General features: G+C 45.8%; 1 protein-coding gene across 1 annotated transcript in view; it reads left to right on the top strand.

The window, feature by feature from the left end:
- LOC148529175 (uncharacterized) overlaps positions 1-24,221 on the top strand; it is a 150,416-nt gene that overhangs the window by 22,357 nt on the left and 103,838 nt on the right. The window contains exon 2 of the mRNA XM_088468849.1: positions 23,275-23,463. Coding sequence (XP_088324975.1) covers positions 23,275-23,463 — 189 coding nt within the window. The remainder of the gene's footprint in view (positions 1-23,274; positions 23,464-24,221) is intronic.

Genomic DNA, 24,221 nt, shown 5'->3' with positions numbered 1-24,221 from the left:
AATCTGGTCTTCATGTTTTTGTGGCTCACCAATGGTTTGCATCTTGTGGTGAACCCTCTATATTCACTCTTGTGAAGTCTTCTCTTGATTGTTGACTTTGACACATATACATCTACCTCCTGGAGAGTGTTCTTGATTTGGCCAACTGTTGTGAAGGGGTTTTTCTTCACCAGGGAGATAATTCTTCTGTCATCCACCATAGTTGTTTTCCGTGGTCTTCCGGGTCTTTTGGTGTTGCTGAGCTCTCCGGTGCGTTCTTTCTTTTTAAGAATGTTACAAACAGTTGATTTTGCCACACCTAATGTTTTTGCTATCTCTCTGATGGGTTTGTTTTGATTTTTCAGCCTAATGATGGCTTGCTTCATTGATAGTGACAGCTCTTTGGATCTCATATTGAGAGTCGACATCAACTGATTCCAAATGCAAATGTCACACCTAGAATCAACTCCAGACCTTTTACCTGCTTAATTGATAATGAAATAATGAGGGAATAGCCCACACCTGTCCATGAAATAGCTTTTGAGTTGATAGTCCCATTATTTTTGGGCCCCTTAAAAAGTGGGAGGCACATATTGAAACCGTTGTAATTCCTACACCGTTCACCCCGATTTGAATGTAATTACCCTCAAATTAAATCTGAAAGTCTGCAGTTAAAGCACATCTTGTTTGTTTCATTTCAAAACCATTGTGGTGGTGAATAGAGGCCAAAATCTGAAAATTCTGTCAATGTCCCAATATTTATGGACCTGACTGTATGTACTGTGAGAATATGTATTATGAATTGAGTATAGTGATTAGATATCTATACTTTAAAACTATTGAACGAGACTACTTATAACATCTAAATGTATCCTAACACCATTAAAGGAGATACACAGAGTGAAAAACTCATTGAAATAAGTGGATTCAGATGAAACTAATTATTCTTTTGCCCATATTAATCTTTTCCTTTTATTGGCCAGTCTGAGATATGGCTTTTTCTTTGCCACTCTGCCTAGAAGGCCAGCATCCTGGAGTCGCCTCTTCACTGCATCTATATCTCAAACTAGAGACTTTAATGTACTTGTCTTCTTGCACAGTCTGCACCGGAGCCTCCCACTTCTCTTTCTACTCTGGTTAGAGCCTGTTTGTGCTGTTCTCTGAAGGGAGTAGTACACACTGTTGTAGGAAATGTTCAGTTTCTTGGTAATTTCTCACATGGAATAGCCTTCATTTCTAAGAACAAGAATAGACTGTTGAGTTTCACATGAAAGTTCTCTTTTTCTGGCCATTTGGAGAGTATAATCGAACCCACAAATGTGATGCTCCAGATACTCAACTAGCTCAAAGGAAGGCCAGTTTTATAGCTTCTCTAACGAGCAAACCCATTTTCAGCTGTGCTAACATAATTGCACAAGGGTTTTCAAGGGTTTCTAATCATCCATTAGTGTTCTAATGCGCTTAGCAAACACAATGTACCATTAGAACACTGGAGTGATGGTTGTTGGAAATGGGCCTCTATACACCTATGTAGATATTCCTTTAAAAAACAGATGTTTGCAGCTAGTATAGTCATTTACCACATTAACAATGTATAGAGTGTATTTCTGATTAAATTAATGTTATCTTCATTGAAAAAAACAGTGCTTTTCTTTCAAAAATAAGAAAATTTCTAAGTGGCCCCAAACTTTTGAACGGTAGTGTAATTAAATTTTATGACACGCCTCTCAGATATACAGTACACGCCTACATTACCACCGTGCTCATAGGTGGTGCCTTCACAATCTCCCTGAAATGTTTTTTCAAAAGCAGGCAGGTATGGCCCATAGCAACCATTCAGATTCTAGCTATTATCCAGGGGTGTATCTAGGAATCCGAGCGCCCCTGGCAGTGTAATGGACTGGCGCCCCCCTCCCCTCATAATTTAAGGCAATGCCCCCAGTAGTAGTCCCCCCGATGCAGTGCCCCCTATGCAGTGCCCCCAGTAGTAGTCCCCCCTATGCAGTGCCCCCGGTAGTAGTCTCCCTATGCATTGCCCCCAGTAGTAATCCCCCCTATGATGCATTGCCCCCAGTAGTAATCCCCCCTATGCTGCATTTCTCCCAGTAGTAATCCCCCCTATACAGTTCCCCTAGTAGTAATCTCCCCTATGCTGCAGTGCCCCCAGTAGTAGTCCCCCTATACAGTGCCCCCAGTAGTAGTCCCTCCTATGCTGCAGTTCTCCCAGTAGTAGTCCCCCCTATACAGTGCCCCCAGTAGTAATCTCCCCTATGCTGCAGTGCCCCTAGTAGTAATCCCTCCTATACTGCATTGCCCCCAATAGTAGTCCCACCTATGCAGTGCCCCCAGTATTAATCCCTCCTATACTGCATTGCTCCCAATAGTAGTCCCCCCCTATACAGTGCCCCCAGTAGTAGTCTCCCATATACAGTGCCCCCAGTAGTGGCCACACACCTCCATAAAGTGGCCCCAGTAGCAGACCCCTCGAACTTTGACACACTGTTCAATTTCTGGAAGTAATTGCAAAAATGCACACTCCCGTCGGACTTTGAAATAAGCACAATGGGGCTTGACCACTCATCATGTGATTCTTCAGTGACACCTAATTCTAAAAATTTTTTTTATTTCTTTAGACACTGACTCCCTTTGGGCTTCTGGTAACCTATAGGGCTTTAGGTTAACCTTAAACCCTGGGTCAGTGATTATATCATGTTTAATGACCGTGGTTTTCCCTGGTATGTCTGAAAACAAGACCCTATTTCTGATAAGAAATTCTTTAACTTCCTGCTGTTGAACGGCCGACAGGGTTTTTGCTACTGTCACTTCGGGAACCAAGGGCCCTGGGTTTACTGGAGGGGCTCAGATGGCTGACAGAGCTGCTCTATCCTTCCAGGGTTTTAGAAGATTTACATGGTATATCTGTTCTGGCTTTCTTTTCCCCGGCTGGTAAACTTTGACATTCAGGACAGAACGCACAATAGTCAGACACCTCTTTATTGATCCCGGGCAGGAAACACCTCTGCAAGATCTGCTCAGTGGTTTTTTCTACCCCTAGGTGACCTGCCGTTATATGACTATGAGCCAGGTCTAACACTGTTCTTCTGTATGCCTAATTGTTCCACAATGTCTTCCCCTTTTTTAGTCACTTGATACAAAAATCCTGGCACACCGCCATGTGAGGATACGACAACAGACTATCAGGTTCTATGGGTTTGCCATCAATTACTTGTATATTTTCATTGGCTTTTACTAGAGTAGGGTCATTCAACTGCTCCACGGCAAAGACCTCTCTTCTGACCTCAAGATCAGGCAGGCGATCCATGAGCTCAACAACACTCCCCACCTCAGTGGGAAGCATACGGCCTGCTGAGCCACCATCACTCTCAGGTTCGCCAACCATGCTAGAAAAAGGGAACATCACAGACTCTGAAGAAACTCCCCCTTCTAATGTATCAGTAACTCTCTCAAATGGGACGGGGTTGTTTACTTCTGGAACAAATCGTCTTTCCCACAACTTCCAGAAGTGGGCAAAGTCTCTCCCCAATATCACATCATACATTAAGCTATGTACCAAACCCACAGAGACTATCGCAGAACCACATGGTGTCTCGATGTTCACTTCTGCAGTAATATAATACCTAGTATCCCCATGTATGCAGGTCACACCAACCGTTTTCCCTTTATGATTCAAGGGGTTCACCAGTTCAGCTTTCATAAGTGTAACCAGGCTACCTGAATCTAACAGAGCCTCTACTCGGTTGCCTTCTACAGTGAGTGCACACATATGCTTATCTGTCTCAGCCTGCCAGTCAGCAGTACAGGCTGGCTGTGCAAAGAAAGACACCTGGGGTTAATATGAGCAGTATCACATTGCATAGGTTCAGAGGTAAGTGAACAATTAGCCGCAATATGGCTGAAACCACCACATTGGAACACTCATTCACATTATATCCTGGTCTTTTACGGGGTAGGAACCTTCCTGGCCTGGCTGGGCTGTCTCCAGGTTCCTCCCCCTCAGTCTTACGTACACTCCATCGCCCAGCACCCTTCTCCCCTGGAACAGTCTTACCAGTCTCGATGAGAGTTTGCCGGTGCGTCATCGGGGCTTGGTGGGGCAGACTCAACAGCTGCTCAGCCACCAAGTACCTCTCCACCAGTTTGACTAACTGGTCTGCGGATTTAGGGTCTACATGGCTCACCCACTTACACAGATGCAGGCAGTGATCGTAGATACTGGTTCATCACAACTCTTTCCACAATCTGTGGTCCTGTTAGTGTCTCGGGCTGCAGCCATTTTGTGGTAAGATGGACGAGGTCATGCATCTGTGAGCATGGAGTCTTTTCCATTTGGAACTCCCAGCGGTGTACTCGTCGGGCGTGAACGAACAGGGTGACTCCTAAACGAGTTAGGATCTCTCGTTTCAATTTCTCATAGTCTTTGGCATCAGCTCGGCATAAGTGGTAGTAGGCCTTTTGTGGCTCTCCAGACAAGCCACAAAAACTCTCCCTTTCTGCTGTTCTCTCAAATGTGGTGAGATACGCTTCCACATCATCGCCCGAAGTTATCTTCTGTAGGAAATGACTGGCATGTATGGAGCGAGCGGCGGGAGGACCAGTGGTAGCATCACCAGACCGGGCTACTAGGTGTTGTACCACCTCCTTTAAGGCCTGGCTATTTTCCGCTAAGGTCTGGCAGGTTTCCTCAATGGTAACCTGTTGCTGCCTCTGCGCCGCCTCCAAGGCCAACAGTTGCACCTGGGTGGATTCCTGCTGCACTCTGGTAGCTTCCTGATGAGCCACCTGGAGCAAGGCTTTTATATCGTCCTCCATACTGCTTTTAGGTGTGGGCTGGAAGCAGAATCTGGCTTCTCTAAGCATCTGCGGGTGCCACCTCCATGGACTTCAACGTTATATCCACCATAAAAAATGGGTGTCTGTCACTTTAAATTTTAAACGTAGACATTTTTTCCTGGCTGCAACTTCAGTGTGTATGCCCGCATTCTCCACCAAATGTAACACAGTCATGGTAGGGGTCCATCTCCTGGGGTAGATGGACTCCCTCTTTACACACAGCAGCCGTAGAAACAGGAGACAAGTCTGGGAATCTCGTACAAAGTGGTCGGCACCAGTCTTTATTGTGACACACACAAAAATATAAACAAAAACATAAACATATGTCCTAGCCCGGCTGGGCACTAACTAAACAGCAGATTCCCTTGCTATAACAATGGTAGGGCCTATTGCCCTCACCATCAACAAAACATGTGCATGGTACTTACAGGGTTTTAACCAAGTGTCTCTGAACAGGCTAGACTGCCAGCTCCCCCCAGGTATGAGACACTGCACCAAGAGATTACACAGCTCTTATGAGCCACTTCCAGGTGAAACCACTAATTGGCCTTCTCCCAGGCTAAAAGGCCCAAAACCTGGAGTGGCATGTGGATGGAGCCCTCCCTCTGCTCACATCCACACCCCCAGGTGCCATTCCGGATTTTCACAGAAGCTGACATTACTAGTCTGCTTTTCTAACAGACTTCTCCTGGGGTTTTTTAAAAGACATAAGACAGGAATCTGGGACAAATATAGAAGCCATTCTACACTTCTCCAGTTCTTCTATCACAATATATATATATATATATATATATATATATATATATATATATCTATATATATATATCTATATATCTATATATATATATATACACAGTACTGTGCAAAAGTTTTGGGCAGGTGTGGAAAAAATGATGCAAAGTAAGAATGCTTTCAAAAATAGTAGTGTTAATAGTTTATTTTTACCAATTAACGCATTAATGCAAAGTGAATGAACAGAAGAGAGATCTAGATCAAATCAATATTGTTTTATATCCTAGATTTAGGATTGTTTGTTGTGCTCGAAATACCACACTTCTTTGACTGCTTTATGCTTTGCATTATGTTGTGAGTTCACTAGGTTGGCCTGTGAAATGTTAGTGTGAATCATTTGGAGAGATTATTGTACGACCAGGAGGTTTGATTAGGTGTTTATGCAAGAGCGTAACTAGGTATTTGAAGGCCCAATAGCAAAAGTTTGTAGGGGCCCCTTTGTATCACCCAATGGTGAAAAAAGCATATAACACATGTAACTTTGACAAGGAAGATCAGCCCCCCAAACTCTGGGCCCCACAGTAGCTGCACCCCTTGCACCTATGGTAGTAATGCAGATGTGTTTATGGATTTTAGTCAGATAAGTTAACAGTGCAAAATGATGCTTGCAACTGGGTGATGAACTTCATGTCAACCTCATTTTGAATTAGAACGTTGATTTGGTCCTTCAAATTATACATAAGACATAAAACATAATCAAGATTCAAATAGTCAATGGATTCAATTAGAAATTAGAGGTGTGATCACAATCAAGATTCAAATAGGTCAACTTACATTTTGGTAGAGAGAGAAATTAATTCTGACAGCCCTGCAGCATGCTTGAAGAGTTGAGTTGATAGTTGTGTTTCAGAACTAAAGATATAGAGATATCAGGAAGTTAACTTCTGTTGATTGGTGGGAATTATGGTCAGCGCTACCATAAGGCAACTGCCAAGGGCACCGCTCCTGTGGGGGTGCCACTGACTCTGCCAACAACTTAAATGAAGGATGTCTCTGTAAGAGACATCCTTCATCTACATGATATTGACGGCGGCCACCTATGTTACCAGCCGCTACCCCTGCCTGTACTTTGTCCTGTTTTGATCCAAGGCAGGCTGGCTATGTCACTGACAGCCACATGACTGACAAGTCGTGCTTTAACAAAAATGCTCCTGGTATTGCATGGCTGTCACAAAATATATCTCAGTATATATTATTTGGCAGTGATAAAAATGCTCTTGGTACTGTACGGCAGTCACAAAGATGCACTCAGTAGCTATTGTTTGGCAGTGACAAAAATGCTCTTGGTATTGTACGCCAGTGCTCTCAAAATCTATTGTATGGCTAGAACTAGACAAATGGAGAAGCTTCCCATAGCAACCAATCAGCTTCTAGCTTGTATTTATCAAGTACATTCTATAAAATTATAGGAAGATTGCTACAAGCAACTTCTCCACTCTTTAAAGACTTCATATATCTTCCCCTTAGAGGGAGAGTCAGGCGGAGTTATCCGAGTCATCACTTGGTGGACCCTGCCAGTATGTGTAGCCCAGAGAGAGAACACAACCCTGGTGGAGGCATTGCATGAGAGAACATTAGAATATGTGAGATAACTGTAACCATGAGGTGTTCCACACTTTTCCCCGCCAAGTACATAGAGGCCCCTGACAGCGCAGGGGCTGCACATACATTAAGTTGATTACATCTGGTTCCATACGCATAACGTCCCTCCCTTCACTGGGTGGCACACCACTGCTTTTATAGACATGGGCAAAAAGCAAAAGTCCACCATGATAACACAGATGTGTTTTGGAATTCTTCCAGGAAACCATTTATTAACATTTGTTTTATTTGTACCACCACTGCTATGGTTAAAGTGTGGTGAAATCCAGGGCTAGGTGCTGCCTGGCTCACACAAGTGGAAGCTGAGGCAAGTAAAATAGGACTAATGGGCATTTAAAAGTAGGACAAACCATGATGTAGATTAGCATTGAAAGGGTTAAGCAATAGAGCTTACTATGCTGTAAGATTCAGAATAGACTCTCCTACCATGCTCGGCAGTCGCCGACTTCTGATCTTGGCTGTTGTGCATGCTGCTTGTTGTTCCATAGTGCACTTTAAACGGAGCTGAAGACGCCAGGGCTGGAGCTGTCCATGGTGCCTGACGGGCTCTGCAAAGGCTTATGGGAGGAGCTGCTGTGGCTGGGCATGCACAGCAGCTCCCCTGTCAGACATTTTTCTATTGCTTTAGAGAGCTCTGGCGCATGTGCAGAAGCTGTAACACTGCCTGATCGAAGCTGAGCTCCGATCGCAGCAGCTGGACAGGCGGCCAGCAGAGGGGTGAGTGAAGTTCGGCCACTGAGGAGACAACGCGACCAGACCAGCGGGAACCGTTATGATGGGCCAATCAACCCCTTGTGCCTAGAAACCTTGCGCCAGCCATGTGGGAAATATTATTAGCTCCGGTTTTGAAAGATTAAGGCCCCCATTTACTAATGGATTTTATCACCAAAACGAGTAATAAATTTCACTGTGTACGATAAATGGTGCTCCAGCCAATCAGCTCCCAACTGTCATTTTTCTAACAGTTGACAGTTGGGAGCTGATTGGCTGGAGCACCATTTATCATACACAGTGATATTTATTACTCGTTTTGGTGATAAAACTTGTTAGTAAATGAGGCCCTATGTTTGAGGTGTGGAGGGAATATCTATGATGAAATGGCAGAAAAACAGTCAGTCAGTGACATGAGCCAACACAGATGGTGAGAGATCTGGTGAGAGTGAGTGAGTAAAGTGAGAGTTTTTAGAAATGGAGATGTTGCCCATAGCAACCAATCATATTCTACTTAACATTTATCTAGCACCTTCTAGAAGATAATAGCTAGAATCTGATTGGTTGCTGTGGGCAACATCTCCACTTCTAAAAACTTTCAATTTAGTATTATACCCCCTGGAGAGAATTAGTAAATTTGGGCGTCACCTGCATAGAGATGGGATGCGGTTAAGTTACCTCCGCCTGAATTGCCACCAGTCGGAATCCCAATGCTGGAAGCTCAACCAGGGACTAAAGATAGGCATCTAAATCCTGACGCCTATCTTCAGCCCCACGCTGAAATCCCGATGCCTGGCATCCCGAATAAAGGTAAGCCGGGGCTTTTTAGCAGTTAGACGAGGGAGGGATAGGTTTAGGCACCCTTAGGGGGACTTTGGGTTAGGCACTCCCGGGTGAGGGTTATGGTTAGGCTAGGGGAATGGGGGATTAGGGTTAGGCACCATTGGGGGGAGGTTAGGGTTAGGCACCCACCACGCCCCTCCCCAGGAGGGTTAGCTTTATGGTGACCGAAGGGGGGGTTAGAGTTATGCACCACTGTGGGGAGGTTAGCGTTAGGCACCCCTCCCGGGGAGGTTAGGGTAAACCACAACAAAGGGAGGGTTAGGGTTTTAGGGGGGGGTTGAAGGAAGGACTAATGTACTTACAAACCCTAGTCGGGATCTTCACTGTTCGGGCTTTGGAAGTGCTTTCTAGGACTGCCTGACTGACGTGTAGTGAGATTAGCAGAAACTGCTTCCAATAGGAAGCGCTTCTGCTATTATTACAGAGGGCTGCGTGCTAATTCACTTGCAGCTGCAGGAGATCTGGGGGGATCACAGGTGGGTGGCGGATTTCACTGGGGGGCTGCAGCCCTGCAACACCTAGGTAAAATCCAGCACTGGAGGAGACTGCTGCTGCTCTGCGGAAGAAGCCTTCCTGGACACTTCGCAGCCAAGCACACAGGAGCATCTGCTGGACTGGGGAGAGAGACTGCTGCCAGTGAGCAGCAGCAGTCTGCTCTCTCTTTCTGCCCTATGTGCTACTGACCCAAATAATCTCTGGGCTCCTCCTGTACTTGCTCCCATCCCTCTCAGCTCCCCTGAGTGAGATTTTTGGTTTTTCAAGTAGCACGGTATAGATTGAGATGGAGATGGATACAGAGAAGCGTACACTTAATGTACGATTTGATAAGTACTGTAGAATGAGAACCAGGATAGCACAGTGTCTTGAAGACCTGGGGAATGTAGCATTTATATGAGGACAGAGTGGTCCACAGTGTCAAATGCAGCAGAAAGATCCAAGAGGAATAGAAGTGAGCAGGGGCATAGCTAGGGGGTTTGGGGGTTTGCCCAGGGCAAGCCAGAATTAACTCCTCCCCCCCTGCCTATCAGTGCCACAGGCTTAATTACCCCCAGGGAGAAGGAGGAGGGTCACCGCCGGAGCCCATGTGAGCGGAGCTGCTGCTGCTTGGCATGTGTAGCAGCTCCCTCCCGGCTGAAGACATAGGACCTGGAGCTGAGCCAGGCCTGCCGGAGCACCTGCACCAGGACGACAGCCACAGCGATGGCCCTTCACAGGCCGGGAGCAGCCGCACAGCATAACGGGAAACAGCAGGAGCCAGCAGCAGTGACCGGGAGACACAGGGCTGCTCCACCCCCTACTGCCACCGAACCGAGATGCCCCCTCAAGGCCAGCCAATCATAGCGCACGCCGCAGCAGGAACTGTGACACACAGCAGCGCCACCGGCCCACCTCGGCTGCACATGTATTCTTTGTAGAGAGCTCTGCCAATCAGAGCTCTCTTGTCTGTGGAACCGCGGCAGCTATGTCACGCCCGCAGGCAGTGCAGAGACGGAGACAGTGATGTCTCCGTCTCCAAAAAAAACAAATTTGGTCCGTCAGGGGGGGTTTCTGGGTACTCAGAAACCCCCCCCCTGGGTGTGCTACTGTGAGGTGCCATTAAATTGATCTTTGTCAAAAAAAAGTGACTATTAAATTTGGTTTGGTTATCAATTGTCCCTGATAGCCAAAACGCCATGATGCTTGGTGTAGTCCTGTCTTACATTGTAGAACTTATTTTTAAGGTAAAGATGTCGGCCCAATGTTTTTCATTCTGGTCTTGTACAAATCCTGCAGTTTGGGCCTGATCCTTGGCTGGATCCATTGGGCCAGCACAAACTGTCACGCCTGAGAGTTGGAGTTAGTTGCAACAGACATGGGAGGCTGAAAAAGAGACTAGGGAGGCGTGATTGAATCTGGGTGGCTTGAGCCAGGACTTCCTCATGCATTGAGGGAAGATAGAGGGCAGTGGAACTGCTGGAGTTGATGATCCCGAAGACGGGGACAGTAGTGAACAATTTTATTAGACTGGAAATTGAATTGGAACTGTAGTGGTAGAATCGGATAGGAACCATTGTAGTAGAATCGATGATATGGAATTGATGAAGCAGGGTCGGATTGATGCTGTAGAGTCGATGGAGTAGAATCAATGATGTGGAATTGATGAAGCAGGATCCGATTGGAACTGATGTTTGGAGACAATCGGATTGGATCCGATGTTTGGAGACAGTTGGATTGGAACTGATGTTTGGAGACAGGTTGGAACTGATGTTTGGAGTCAATCGGATGTAGACCTATGTTAATAGGTATCGGCTGGAACCGATGGTGACAGATATCAGCTGCAGCCGATGGTAACAGGTATTGGCTGGAAGCAGTGGTAATAGTTATCAGCTGGAACCGATGGTAACAGATAGCGGCTGGAACCAATGGTAACAGATTTTGGCTGGAACCAATGGTAATAGATATTGGCTCTGACCAATGGTAACACTAGTAGCAAGTTCTTTAGTTAAACCTGGCTGGAACACTGTGGTAGATGGAGACTTGCATTCACCAGACTGGAACTGGATTGGACGGACTGGGACCGTACAGATACAGAGTAGCTGGGTGCTCAGCACAGAGCTGTAACTTCAACAGAAGCAACGTTGTACTGGCAATGTGTGCCAGTCAGGAAATTTCATTTATAGGGGTGGAACACTAGGGACTGGATGCTGCAATCAGCTGGCCTGGGAGCAGCACTCTGAGTGGTGGAGGAGAGTCAGATGACTGGATCCAACATGGCTGCACCCATACTGAGTTTTGGGGAGAACTCTGGAGTGCAGCATGCTGAGTAAACACACTGAGAGCAAAGAGCAGGAACAGTGTGGACCTCATAGCCAGCTGGATGCGATGTGCAGTCATCTGGGACTGATGTGTGGCCACAGCACGAGCGGACCTCAGCGCTAGCTGGAACAAACACTGCAGGGGTAAAACATTGGAGAAACTAATAGAATATGGTAAATATTAGTTAGGACCGTGACACAAGATCTGCATCGGCGTACATAGTTTCCTGGCCTCTTATGTGACCAAGAACCGGCCAGGCTGTGGGAAGCTTCAGCTCCCGCAGCATGACCAAAGAAGTGACCATCAGTCACGATGGTGACCCCAGCCTGCAACGTCGGTCGCAGTGTTGGGATCTCAAATGCAGCAAGGAGGTGTCTGACAACTCTCTCTGCATTTGCATCGGAGATGGATGGATTTGCATAGTCGCTTGTGTGCGGCTATGGTGGGAATAAGGCTTCACAAAGAAGAAAAATATAGGTAAGGGGATGATTCTGAGTCACATGCATAGTGGCTGTAGTTGCAGGCAGCCGCCAAAGTCAAATTCACTACCTTATGCTAATGCCATCCACAAGGCTAATTTGGGGGTTTGTGCACCTGCAAGTGGAAATTTGTGGCACCTATTGATTTTACGACAGCCACTGCAACCATCAACATTAGTATCGGCACTTGCACCAGCCCCATGCTAGGTGCAAGAGATCCGTCAGAAACAGACTTCCCATCCTCATACACATAACTCGCACAGAGCTTTTGATACACTCCCATGATGCTCCCATAACACCCCCACAATACAAAGTAGTTCCATGCACTCACATTGTTGCCACCCCAAAACGCCCAATTTCACGCAAAGACAGATCTGGCCAAGTTCCACATGACTCAAAATAGGACTAGCATACTCCAAAATTTGTAAATTCGCAACTGCATTGTATATTGAAACTCGCCATTTGCGCCCTTGCACATAGATCTGTACAGAGATTGCACAGAGATTGCATGGCATGCAGCTGGGGAGGAGGGTACAAAAAATTACTATGGGGCCCCCATGGCAGTGTCTCTCCTCACTGATGCTGGTGAGGAGAGTCATATGAGAGGAGGGACAGGGCTGATAAGTCTGACAGGGGCCCACAGTGCTGATGATCCCTGCAGCAAACTGCTTCCTAGTCTGTGCCTGTGACTAATAAGCAGTTTCAGGAGGGAATATCAGCACTTCTGGTCCCGTCAGATCTATCAGCTCTGTCCCTCCTCTCATCCAGTACTCGCTCCCCCCCAAGTGTGTGTAGGGGAGAGGCCCCATAGCCTACTTGCCAACTCTCCCTCATTGTCAGGGCGACTCCCTGAAATAGCAGCAATCTCCCTGACTCCCTGAAAAGTCTTACAATCTCCCTGATTGCACCTTACCCCCATTATGAGGCTGTTGTATTAAAAAAAAAAACAGAGATATATACATTAGAATGGGATCATGAGTATAATTTCCCTGCATTGGTTGTATAACACAATAATCCCTATGGCTACATGCATTTTTTTAAAAGTATCAGTGTGTTTTCATCAGCAAATAGATTTTACAAACTGCTTTGGGGCACATTTACGTTTGGATGTAAGTCAGTTATATGACACGCCTCTCAGATGTAGCAGTACACGCCCACTTTAATGCTGCAAACATAGGGGATGCTTTCACAATCTCCCTGAAATTATTTTGCAAAAGTAGGCAAGTCTGCCCCATAGCTACCGCTCCCCTGGAACCCATGGTAGCTATGCCCCTGGTCTGTGGGCTGCATTTCGCCCACCCCTGCCCTAATATCTAACTTATATTGTAATATAAAACACATCTGTGTATGATTTATAATATTGCCTACATATTTACATGTTAGAATAATTAGCAAAGAGTTCATCAAGTAAAATAAAATTACAGTGTCTACATCTAGGATCATAACTGCTATCACTCAGATTCATCAGTGACAGTTGACAAAGAAACATCTTTGCGGGAAGCATCCAGCAACATCAATCAGCAGGCTGCTGATCACACGCTCCATGGCAGAGAGCAGTGACTTTTACAGCAGATTTTCACTGCCCCTTCCATCCACAGCTTATCTACTGTGAGATGAATGACAATAAAAGGTGTGTCCCACAGAAGAATTAAATCAAAGACCCAGGGATATATTTACTAAAGTGTGGGTTTTTAGAAGTGGACTTGTTGCCCATAGCAACCAATCAGATTATATTTATCATTAAACTAGCACCTTCTATAAGATAATAGCTAGAATCTGATTAGGGCAACATCTCCACTTCTAAAAAACCTGCACTTTAGTAAATTTACCCCCCAGAGAGAGACATTATGATAGAGATGGAGAATGACAGGGATATTGACAGTGAAGGGGAGACAGAAGGGGGGCAGACAAAGAGGGGGTGTCGGGATAAATGGGATAGAGCAGTAACTAATACGAGAGAGAAACTGGGCGCTCTCAGGATGGGTGATGTGATAGAGATAGACTGAAAACCCAGGCAAAGCCGGGAACAGAAGCTAGTTATATCATAAAGCTACTTCTAACATGCCTACATCTGTATTAAGCACAATTCAGCATATAAACGTTTTGAGGTTAGAGTGCTTTAAGAGAAAGTGATGGTACAATCTCAATGTTATTCTTTCTTACAAAGCAGTTATAAGTCTACTATGTCTTCCAGTGGCTAGATTGTGGTTTACTGTTTCAAAGTTGCTTCTGAAGCCACAGGTTTCTAATTTACTGCAATTGGTCTCTCATAGAATGATCTTCATCCAAGTGAGATAGTATTACTCATACCGACGGAAACTTAAAAGAATGTGAATGATGAAAGTTGTGTTGTAGTACTGTGACACACCATGCTTGAAATGAAATCCCTTTATTTAACAGACAGTATATAGGGCCTGATAAAATTACGGATCGCTATTGTGATCGCGGCTGCAATTACGCACACAGTTCAACTGCGAAGGTATGCTAATCTCTGTAATCGCTATACAGTCTTAGCAAAACATAAGGACGCCCACTTCCCTTTACTCACATCCGTAATACTTAGCAAGACTGCAAAACCATCGGTAACATCGAGTAACATCGGAGCCTCACGTACAATTACACCAGGTCAGACATTACACAGAAATTGCTAAACTTCCTGTACGCAGTGAGAGCTCAGGCTGCGTATGCCATTGCAGTAGCTAATTTATGCACGCCCCTGTAATGATGTCACAACGCACTGACACGCCAGTGTTTCGCCGACCACCCCCCTGTCATCACCCCCAAACAATCTCTGTCTGTCACTCACTGTGTGATGTTTTACCCAGCTCTGCGTGTATGCAGTGCGATCGCAGCTCAGCGCCATAACACAGACTTTAGATGGATTTAGTCGCTTTGTGCAGCTAAACCATAATGGACATCCGATCAGAGCAACAAATTAATTGCTTTGACAGGTGCCCAATACTTTGTGCACCAAAAAAAACAATTGAATCCCCATCTATATACACTCCCTCCACCACATGTCTTTTGTCAAAAAAGAACAGTACAAAATAGACATTAAACTCCTTTCTGCACTCTAGTACATAAACTCGTGAACAGGGTTTCAGCAAGCTTTGAAATTACAACAGCAAACACACTTTATTGCTGGAATCTCCTCCCCCTGCACCTTAAAGCTTGCAGGCTCAGGGCCTGATTCAGAGCCGGACGCTCCGAACGAGCGCCCGCTCTGAATCAGGGCATTTTTTTTTTTTGCGAAGCGGCCTCTTGGATGCTCGCATAGCTGTGGGTTACCACCCACAGCTTATGCGAGCGTCCATGATGATGGTCGCGATGGTCAAGACCATCGCAACCATCGGGCTTACGACGAGACCCTTGCGGTAGGGTCTCGTTGACCGCAAGCCCTGGAGTGATTTTGGCTCTATCAGAGCCAAAATCACTCCCACTGACATCACTAGTGATGTCAGTGGGGCCGGACCCAGACGGTAGGCGTTCCCATGGGAACGCCTCCGTCTGGGCAGCCACGCGCCCGGCACGCCCACCAAAGGGGGCGTGCTGTCACTCACCATCGACAGCACGTCCCCTTTGGTGCGAGACCCATAACGACGGCTTCCCTGTCGTTATTCGGGTCTCGCGCATGCGCACGATGGAGGTGCCTCCGTCGTGCACATGCGCATTTGGGCAACATCGACCCGCTTGCAAGCGCTCAGTGCTCGCGAGCGGGTCTGAATCAGGCCCTCAGTACACTTCACATTAATCACAGTTCTCACTACTCCTTGTTTCTATGACAAAATGCGCTGAAATGCAGAATAAAGCTGCCGGTAGTCACCTTAACCCACAAGGTGATACAAGATGTATATATATGAATAAAAAGTTATCTTGTCATTTAGATCGTTAAGTTGTATTTGCACACTACAGTACGTTCCAGGTACACTATTGGTAGAAATAGTCCAGGTAGACTGCATGCTGTAGTAGAAACTTTGCAGGAGACTGGACGCTATAATAGCACCCAAGATTTATTGTAACTTATACACTCTAGGTAAGTATGCAGAAGCCTATTTTATTCATTTCTGAAATTATTGTATTTATTTCTACCTCTTTCTGGATATAGTAATAGGAAATAAAAATAAAACAAAAAAAAGTGCTAGTATTGCGTACTTCTGAGAACCACCACATAAAAGGCACGGGTTCTCACAATGAAACTGTCACACTACTCCACAATGTGGCTTCATCTTCCATTCCACACTGCAGGTCCTCTCACATTCTGCCTCTCTTTGCACCTCAACAACAATAAACAGATGCAATATTGCTAAGTATTACAGATATGAGGCAAGGGAAAGTGGGCGTCCTTATGTGAGGCTGTGATCACAATGCTATACTGCGATTGCAATGCATAACACAGCTATTAACAACTGCGTTTCGTGCGCATTAGCAGAATAGCGATCCAAGCTGAATCAGGCCCTGTGTGCAATTCATCTTTTCTAAATAGAATTGCACTTTACAGACACCATGTGGTTTAGCCTCATCACACACACAAAGGCTTACACTCGCACAGCCTTTGCAGCTTCCCTTAGAACATTTATTAGGCTTTACATCTGTAGTCTTACACATACATGCCTACCCTCCCGGTTTTCGCGGGAGGCTCCCGATTTTTCAGGTAACCCCCTGCACCCCCAGAAGGGTAGGCATTTCTCCCGCATTCTGCCCACTTCCTAGTGTAGTGGGCAGAATGAGGAGAATTCTGGCGGCGACCGCGGGTCTCCGTGTAGGGGGCGGGGCTTAAGATGTGATTCTACATGAATCACGTTATTTGGCCCCGCCCCCTATGTAAATTCTAACCAATCACGGCAATTTTACCATGAGGGGGTGGGGCTTAATGACGCAAATCATCAGGCCCCGCCCCCATCACCCCCCTGCTGCTGCACTTACCTGGGCTTCTCCCGGGATGAGCTACTGAAAGGTAGGCAACTATGGTCTTACAATAACCCTACTTAATGGCTGCTGGGGGCTGTTTAGATAAGGATATTCCACCCCTCTAACTTCCTCTGGAGCTTTTTTCCCTCCTTGGTGTTGGATGGACATCTAGACACCATAGCGTCCGCACCATTTTCTTTCAGGAACTTCCAGCTCTAAGTTGTTTCCTACACCCAACTGCCACTACTTGACTACACCAACCCTGATGATTCTTGCCTGCCTGATTCATCAGGGGGTGTGGTGTCATGCTCTTTCCAAATTATCTATCTAATGTCAAAAGCACTGGGATAATTTTCAAGGGGAGATATACAGGTTCCTAACTTCTGTCATGTAGACAGTTAGTTAATTATCAACCTTAATTGCCAGACCACCTGTGAGAGGCTGATAAAAGGTAAATCAGTTTCTCTAGTCTGTTTCTCCCTGTCTGGGGAGCAGGTTGAGGCCTGCGGAGGTCGAGAGACCTTTGCTTGTAATTATAAGTGTGATAAATGCTGTTTTGGTCCTGCCACCTTGAGTGAGGGAATTGTATGTTAGTTAGAGCCAGACAAACTAGGATTTATTTTCATGTCTTGCTTATTTTGTGCTCTCAAATAAAACTAGCTGTGGTTAATTTTTTCAAGACCGTGGAATGGTGTGCTACTACTTGGCTTCTGCGTGCAAGGTGCTTCGTTTATCCCAGGAGACGGCAGCCCTAACCTGATCCTATATATATGTCACAGGATTAGGTTAGGGATGCCGGCTCCTGGGATATATATATATGTATATGTATATATATATATATATATATATATTTATATATATATATATATATAGTGTACAAGTACTCTTTTGCGCAGATGATTCTTATTTTCCAATTTTTCTTAATTATAAATGAAGTGTGTCTGTAGCTGCTTCCTTCTAACGTCCTTCTCCCAGCGGACTGTATTTACAAGTGTATGGCAAACAAACAGAAATAGCACACATTCAGGTGTAGTTAAAATTTTATATATAAAAAAGTGTAGCTCACATACATTCCAGATTGGGAACACAGGGCCTGATTCAGAGCCGGACGTTCTGACCAGAGCGCTCGCTCTGAATCAGTGCCCTCCTCCCTAAAAATGGAGCGGCCTCTTGGACGCTCGCATAGCTGTGGGTTACCACCCACAGCTTTTGCGAGCGTCCATGATGATGGTCGCGATGGTCAAGACCATCGCGACCATCGGGCTTGCGACGAGACCCTGCGGTAGGGTAGGGTCTCGGTGACCGCAAGCCCTGGAGTGATTTTGGCTCTATCAGAGCCAAAATCACTCCCATTGACATCACTAGTGATGTCAGTGGGGCCGGATCCAGACGGTAGGCGTTCCCATGGGAACGCCTCCGTCTGGGCAGCCATGCGCCCGGCACGCCCACCAAAGGGGGCGTGCTGTCACTCACCATCGACAGCACGTCCCCTTTGATGCGAGACCCATAACGACGGCTTCCCTGTCGTTATTCGGGTCTCGCGCATGCACACGACGGAGTATGCACAGCAGTCTCCTATTTCTGTGTGGGGGAACGCTCAGAGTGCCCCCTCCCCAGCGCGCAGCACCGCTTAGTGGCGCTGCAAATCTTTTTTTTTTCTCAGCAAGGGGGCGTGGCCACGCCTCCTGCATTTAGGCCACGCCCCCTATTACCGGGGCCCGCCACGGCTCTTGGCGGGCCTGCTCTGCATAGCAGAGCAGCGGGTGTGTAGGAGGAGAACAGATGCCGTGCGCATGCGCACAGCATCTCTTCTCTTGTGTAGGGAGAGCCTGGGGACTGCCCAGTGTCTCAGAGAGTGCTGGGCACGCCCCCAAAGTGACGAAAACAGGGAAAGCTGCGAGGCTCCGCCCTATTTTTTGTAAGCCCCGCCCCTTTTACTGATGCCTTCGGCGAGCAACCTGTCCCTCCTTGCCACCTCTAAATGTTGGGAGGTATGCTCACCTGTGTACTAACACATTCCACTCCCTGACCTCTGTAGTAACACATTTTCCTCGCACACCTCTGTAGTAACACATTTCCCACCCTCACCCGAGTTGTATCACATATGACATTCCCCTCCCTCACCTGTGCAGAAATACAATCCCTCCCTCACACATTACGCTTCACTCACCCATGTAATAACTTATTCTCCTCCCTCGCCTCTGGAGTAACACATTCCCCTCCCTCACGTCTGAAGTAACACATTACCCCCGCTCACCCCTGTAGTAACACATTCCCCTCCCTCACCTCTGTAGTAACACATTCCCCTCTCACTACTGTTGTAACCTCTCCCACCTCTATAGTTAAGGGGGGCATCCACTACACGATTTTAGCAGGCGATTGAATGATAACGACGTTGTTATCGTTCAATCGTTTAAAAATCGTTTATAAATCGTGCAGTGTTTGGTCGTCAACGATGCGCGCTCCCGCTGGTCGTTTGATCTTCTCATCAGTCGACTGAACATGCAGGTCAATTTCACTTGATCTATTAAAGATAGTTTGCAAATCGTTTGCAAATCGTTTGCAAATCGTTCAGACTGAAAGATAAAATTTTAAGGGAAAAAATCAAGGGAAAATCGTTTAGAGATTGGACAGGGAGTAGATCGTCTAGTGGATGTGCCCCATAACACATTCCTTTCCCTCACTAATCAAATAGTGGAGCCACACCAACTGCCAGTGATGTTTGGCAGCACTTGGGATGACAGTTGGTGTTTGAATACTGAACTCTGCTGCACCCACAATGAGACAGTCAGGTAGGACATTGCACAGGGGGAGGAAACATTTTAGCCCTTTTCACCCCATTAAGAGTCGAATTTAGCAAAATCCCTTCTTAGTAGGCACCTACGTCATGGAAGGAATATTTTCTCAGATTTTCATGTTTCTAGGGCCAGGGATTTGGGCTGGACGTTGATGAGTCAGTCAGTCAGTCAGTCAGTCAACATATATGTAATAGATATACCACTCTTGGGTGTGTGGTCGTGCTCTGATATAAGCACGCCTTTTGTCTATATTATGATTTGGTCAAAATGTTAACATGCAAAATATAGACATGCTTATATTATTAATGTCGACATTTTGACTGTCTATATGTTGATTTAATCAAAATGTCGACATTGATAACATATGCATGTCTATATTTTGCATGTCGACATTTTGACCAAATCAAAATATAGAGTCAAAATGTAAACATTAACTATATAGGGCACTGCACATACAGTAACCTGCAGTCAAATATATCTGTATACGAAGCACACAGACATTGGTGTGGTAAAAAGCCGTAGCTGCTGCATCGCAGCAGTTTGTATACAGATTCCGTATATACTCGAGTATAAGCCGAGTTTTTCAGCATATTTTTTGTGCTGAAAAAGCACCCCCTCGGCTTATACTCGAGTGATGCCGGTACGCAGCTGAGTAGCGTACCATGCGGGCTGCGTTGCAGACTGTATCTCTGTGACACAGTTGCACCGCGTGTGTAGCGCTGACTGGACGGAGTTCGGTCAGCACTACACACTGCCAAACACACAGCCGCCGGAGCCGGCAGCTGTGTGTTTGTTGTAATCAGCAGCCGATGAGAGTCTGTCAGACTCTCATCGGCTGCTGCTGCTCCCACTGCGGGAGCCATCTTCCGGCTCCCGCAGTGGGTAATGGGAGAGACGTCATGACTACGTCTCTCCCATAATGCAAAGTGGCCGGAGGAGCTGATAGAAGTGGCGGGACCAGGAGCGGGGTTTCAGGTAAGTGGTTTTTTTATTTTTATTAGGACTACTGGGGGCACTACCAGGGGGGATTACTTCTGGGGGCACTACCAGGGGTGGATTACTTCTGGGGCACTACCAGGGGGGATTACTTCTGGGGGCACTACCAGGGGGGATTACTTCTGGGGGCTCTACCAGGGGGGGGTTACTACTGGGGACACTACCAGGGGGAATTAATTCTGGGGGCACTACCAGGGGGGGGATTACTACTGGGGGCACTACCAGGGGGGGGATTACTACTGGGGGCACTACCAGGGGGAATTACTACTGGGGGCACTACCAGGGGGAATGAATTCTGGGGGCACTACCAGCTGCTTCATTTCCCACCCTAGGCTTATACTCGAGTCATTAAGTTTTCCCATTTTTGGGGGGTAAAATTAGGTACCTCGGCTTATATTCGGGTCGACTTATACTCGAGTATATATGGTAAGTTTCAGTCGTACATGAATATACAAGTGTTACATACTGTATCAAATTAAGATTTTGAATGCAAAATATAGACATGCTTATATTGTCGACATTTTGATTGTCTATATTTTGATTTGGTCAAATGTCAACATGCAGAAAGTTGACATGCCTATATTTTGAATGCACGGTAAACCACTGTATGTGCAGTTAACTATATTGTTACTGGTTCCTTCTAACTGCAATACTAACTTGATATTAATTTAATCTATGTCTATAAATGCTACAGCAACACTGATACTGCTGTTGGCATGCTAATAGCAATCAGGCTGATACTATTGCTGTTGCGCTAATATGGTAATATCAACAGTCTGATTGCAATTGGCATGGCAACAGTAATATCAGCCTGATGGCATTTATCATGCCAACATCAGTATCAGTCTGTTGCTTTAAATAATGTTGTAAGGTTGTGCAGGGGCGCCGAAAGGGGGGGCGGGTACTACTTACCCCGGGCCGAGACTTGCTTGAGGGGCCCAGTTTGGGCCTGGGTCATACGCTGCCCCCTCCCTCTGCTCCTGGAATTCCCATCTAATTTGTGGCTGCTGTCACCTGTGTTGAACTAGGTAATTGTGATGAGACAGGTATTTCACCACAGGTGGCAGCAATCATACATTGGGAAGTCCAGGAGCAGAGTATTTTGTACCTAATGGAATGGATCATGTTGGAGGGTCTGTAACAGGAGCCGGGTGCTGTACTGTAGTATTAAGTGCAGCACTCGGCTCCTGACACTGTGGGGGAGCCGGCATTGCATACAGGGCAGTCCGCACGTCCTGCACCCCCCCCCCCCCCACGGCCCCACCAGTAAAAAGCACGGGAGTAGGAACTGCGGTGTTTGGGCTGCAAGGCCACGCCCTTTCCTGTGTTGACGCGCTCCTGGGCATGAGGCCACACCCACTTTTCGGTGGCGCACAGCTAAGTCGCGAGCACAGCATCCCTCCCCACACCAGTTGACACTGCGGGGAGGGACACCCTTGTTTAGTGGTACGGTTCTTGTCATTTATTTAGCACGACTATAAAGCGGATTAGTGGCTGTGGCAATTACAGTCACATCAAGTAATGTATGCCGCTGCGGAACTACACATTTCAGCATGCCCTTCCACAGTTTTAGCATGCCCTAATAGCAGCACTACTGTGATGGGGTTTAGCGACCGCTGCAATTAATGTATCCTCCTGTGGAACTACAGATGCCAGCACGTACCGCAAAAGTTTCAGCAGGCCCTAACAGCAATTCTGTGGCAGGGCATGCTGGCATGTGTGGTTCCACAGCAGCTCTCAGTGGGACAATATCTGTTGGAATCACAGCATTATGACTGTCGTCATTTTAACTGTATCCACATTTTGGTTGTCTATCTTATGATTTGTCTATATTTTAAATATCAACATTTTGACCCTGTCAACATTTCAAACTATCTATATATTAAATGTCTAAATTATGTATCTGTGGACATCTTGAATGCCGACATATAGTCCATGTCAACATTTTGGTTGTCTAAATATTGTACGTGTCAACTATATGGTGTCGCTATTTTGAATGTATAAATTTTGACTAAGAAATGTACTCAAACCAAAATTTACATTATTTTAAAATTATTGTTCAACTAAACTTTTATTTTTAATCTCTAACAGCGCATTGCTCACCTACTTAAATTTCAATAAAAACTGAAAAAACTTGCTTATAAAACCTTTGACCGTAAGTGAAAAACCTGAAGTGCTACAAAGGTAAGCAGTAAACTGCTAGAGATTAAAAATAAATGTTTAGGTTAAAAAAAATAAAGAAAAATAATGTACATTTTAGGGTTATAAAAAAAAGCATTTTTCAGGGAACAAGTAATGGGTTAAGAACTGACAGCTGTTCTGCAGCAATGAAAAAGAGGCTTTGCCTGGGCCATAAAGCACCACCAATGGACTACTAAAAGATTGTAAGAATATTAATCTAAATTTGAAATCTTTGGTATTTTAGACAGGGTTTTTTTTTGTCAAGACATCGAGTAGGCAAAAGGATGGTTCCTCAGTGTGTGGGGTTTATTTATTATTGTCTATCTCTTTTTATACAGGAAATTGTGGCTATCCCCAGAACTATAACACCGGCGAGCTCATTGCTGAATCGTTTATGATTAGCACTAGAGTGACATACAAGTGTGATAAAGGCTACTTCGGTGACTATACAGACACCATCATTTATGAGTGTGTTAATTCTTCAGGAATTATTGAATGGCAGGTGGCTGGATATGAGAAACAATGTGGTAAGTTAATAGCACAACCTGCAGATCATTTACTCTCATGCCGTTGAAAATAAAATTGTGCCTGTACCAAGCAGTAGTGTATATATCAGTGTATCCACTAATGGATCTGGATAAGGAGAGGATGGACACTGTCAGTTGGTTCTGACTGTGAGGACATCTGAAGATACCTTTAGTGGGTGGTGGAAGTCCTTCCCAAGTCCAACTGTAGGTTGTTTGCTTTTCTTCTTTCTTTTCATGTTCCTTAGATTTTATGAGGTTTCTTTTTTATACAGAATTGGTTTGCATATGTCTAAAAAGCTTTGCTCAGTTTATCTTTGCGTTGGTGTGTAGCTTGGGGTGTCGGTGAGGGTGGTGGCTGGTAACATTATAGGTGTACTACAGTAGTATGTTTGAAATATGGTATACAATTTATGGGATATGGGTACTGATTATACTGTATAATATTGTTAAATTATGTTGGCCGTAATATGTTTGGCCTGAGTACTCAGCCAATGCATTCCTATGGGAAATGCAGCAGCTGTAGCGTCATTCGCGAAGTACTGTCCTCACAGGATGGGACTAAGGACCTCATTCAGAGGCACTTGCAAAATGCGCGCGCTCGCTCTGAATGAGGGCGGCCGCATCTAAAAAATGTTCCGGCCTCCTGGCTGCTCGCTAGGCTGTGGGTTACCACCCACAGCTTTAACGAGCGGCCAGCATGATGGTCGCGATGGTCAAGACCATCGGGGCTTACGACGAGACCCTTGTTGTAGGGTCTC

Source organism: Taudactylus pleione, unplaced genomic scaffold (assembly GCF_031769625.1).
Source record: "Taudactylus pleione unplaced genomic scaffold, aTauple2 ptg000086l, whole genome shotgun sequence".
NCBI lineage: Eukaryota > Metazoa > Chordata > Amphibia > Anura > Myobatrachidae > Taudactylus > Taudactylus pleione.
The sequence above is the reverse complement of the archived record's forward strand: the minus strand, read 5'-3'. Positions and strand labels throughout refer to the sequence as shown.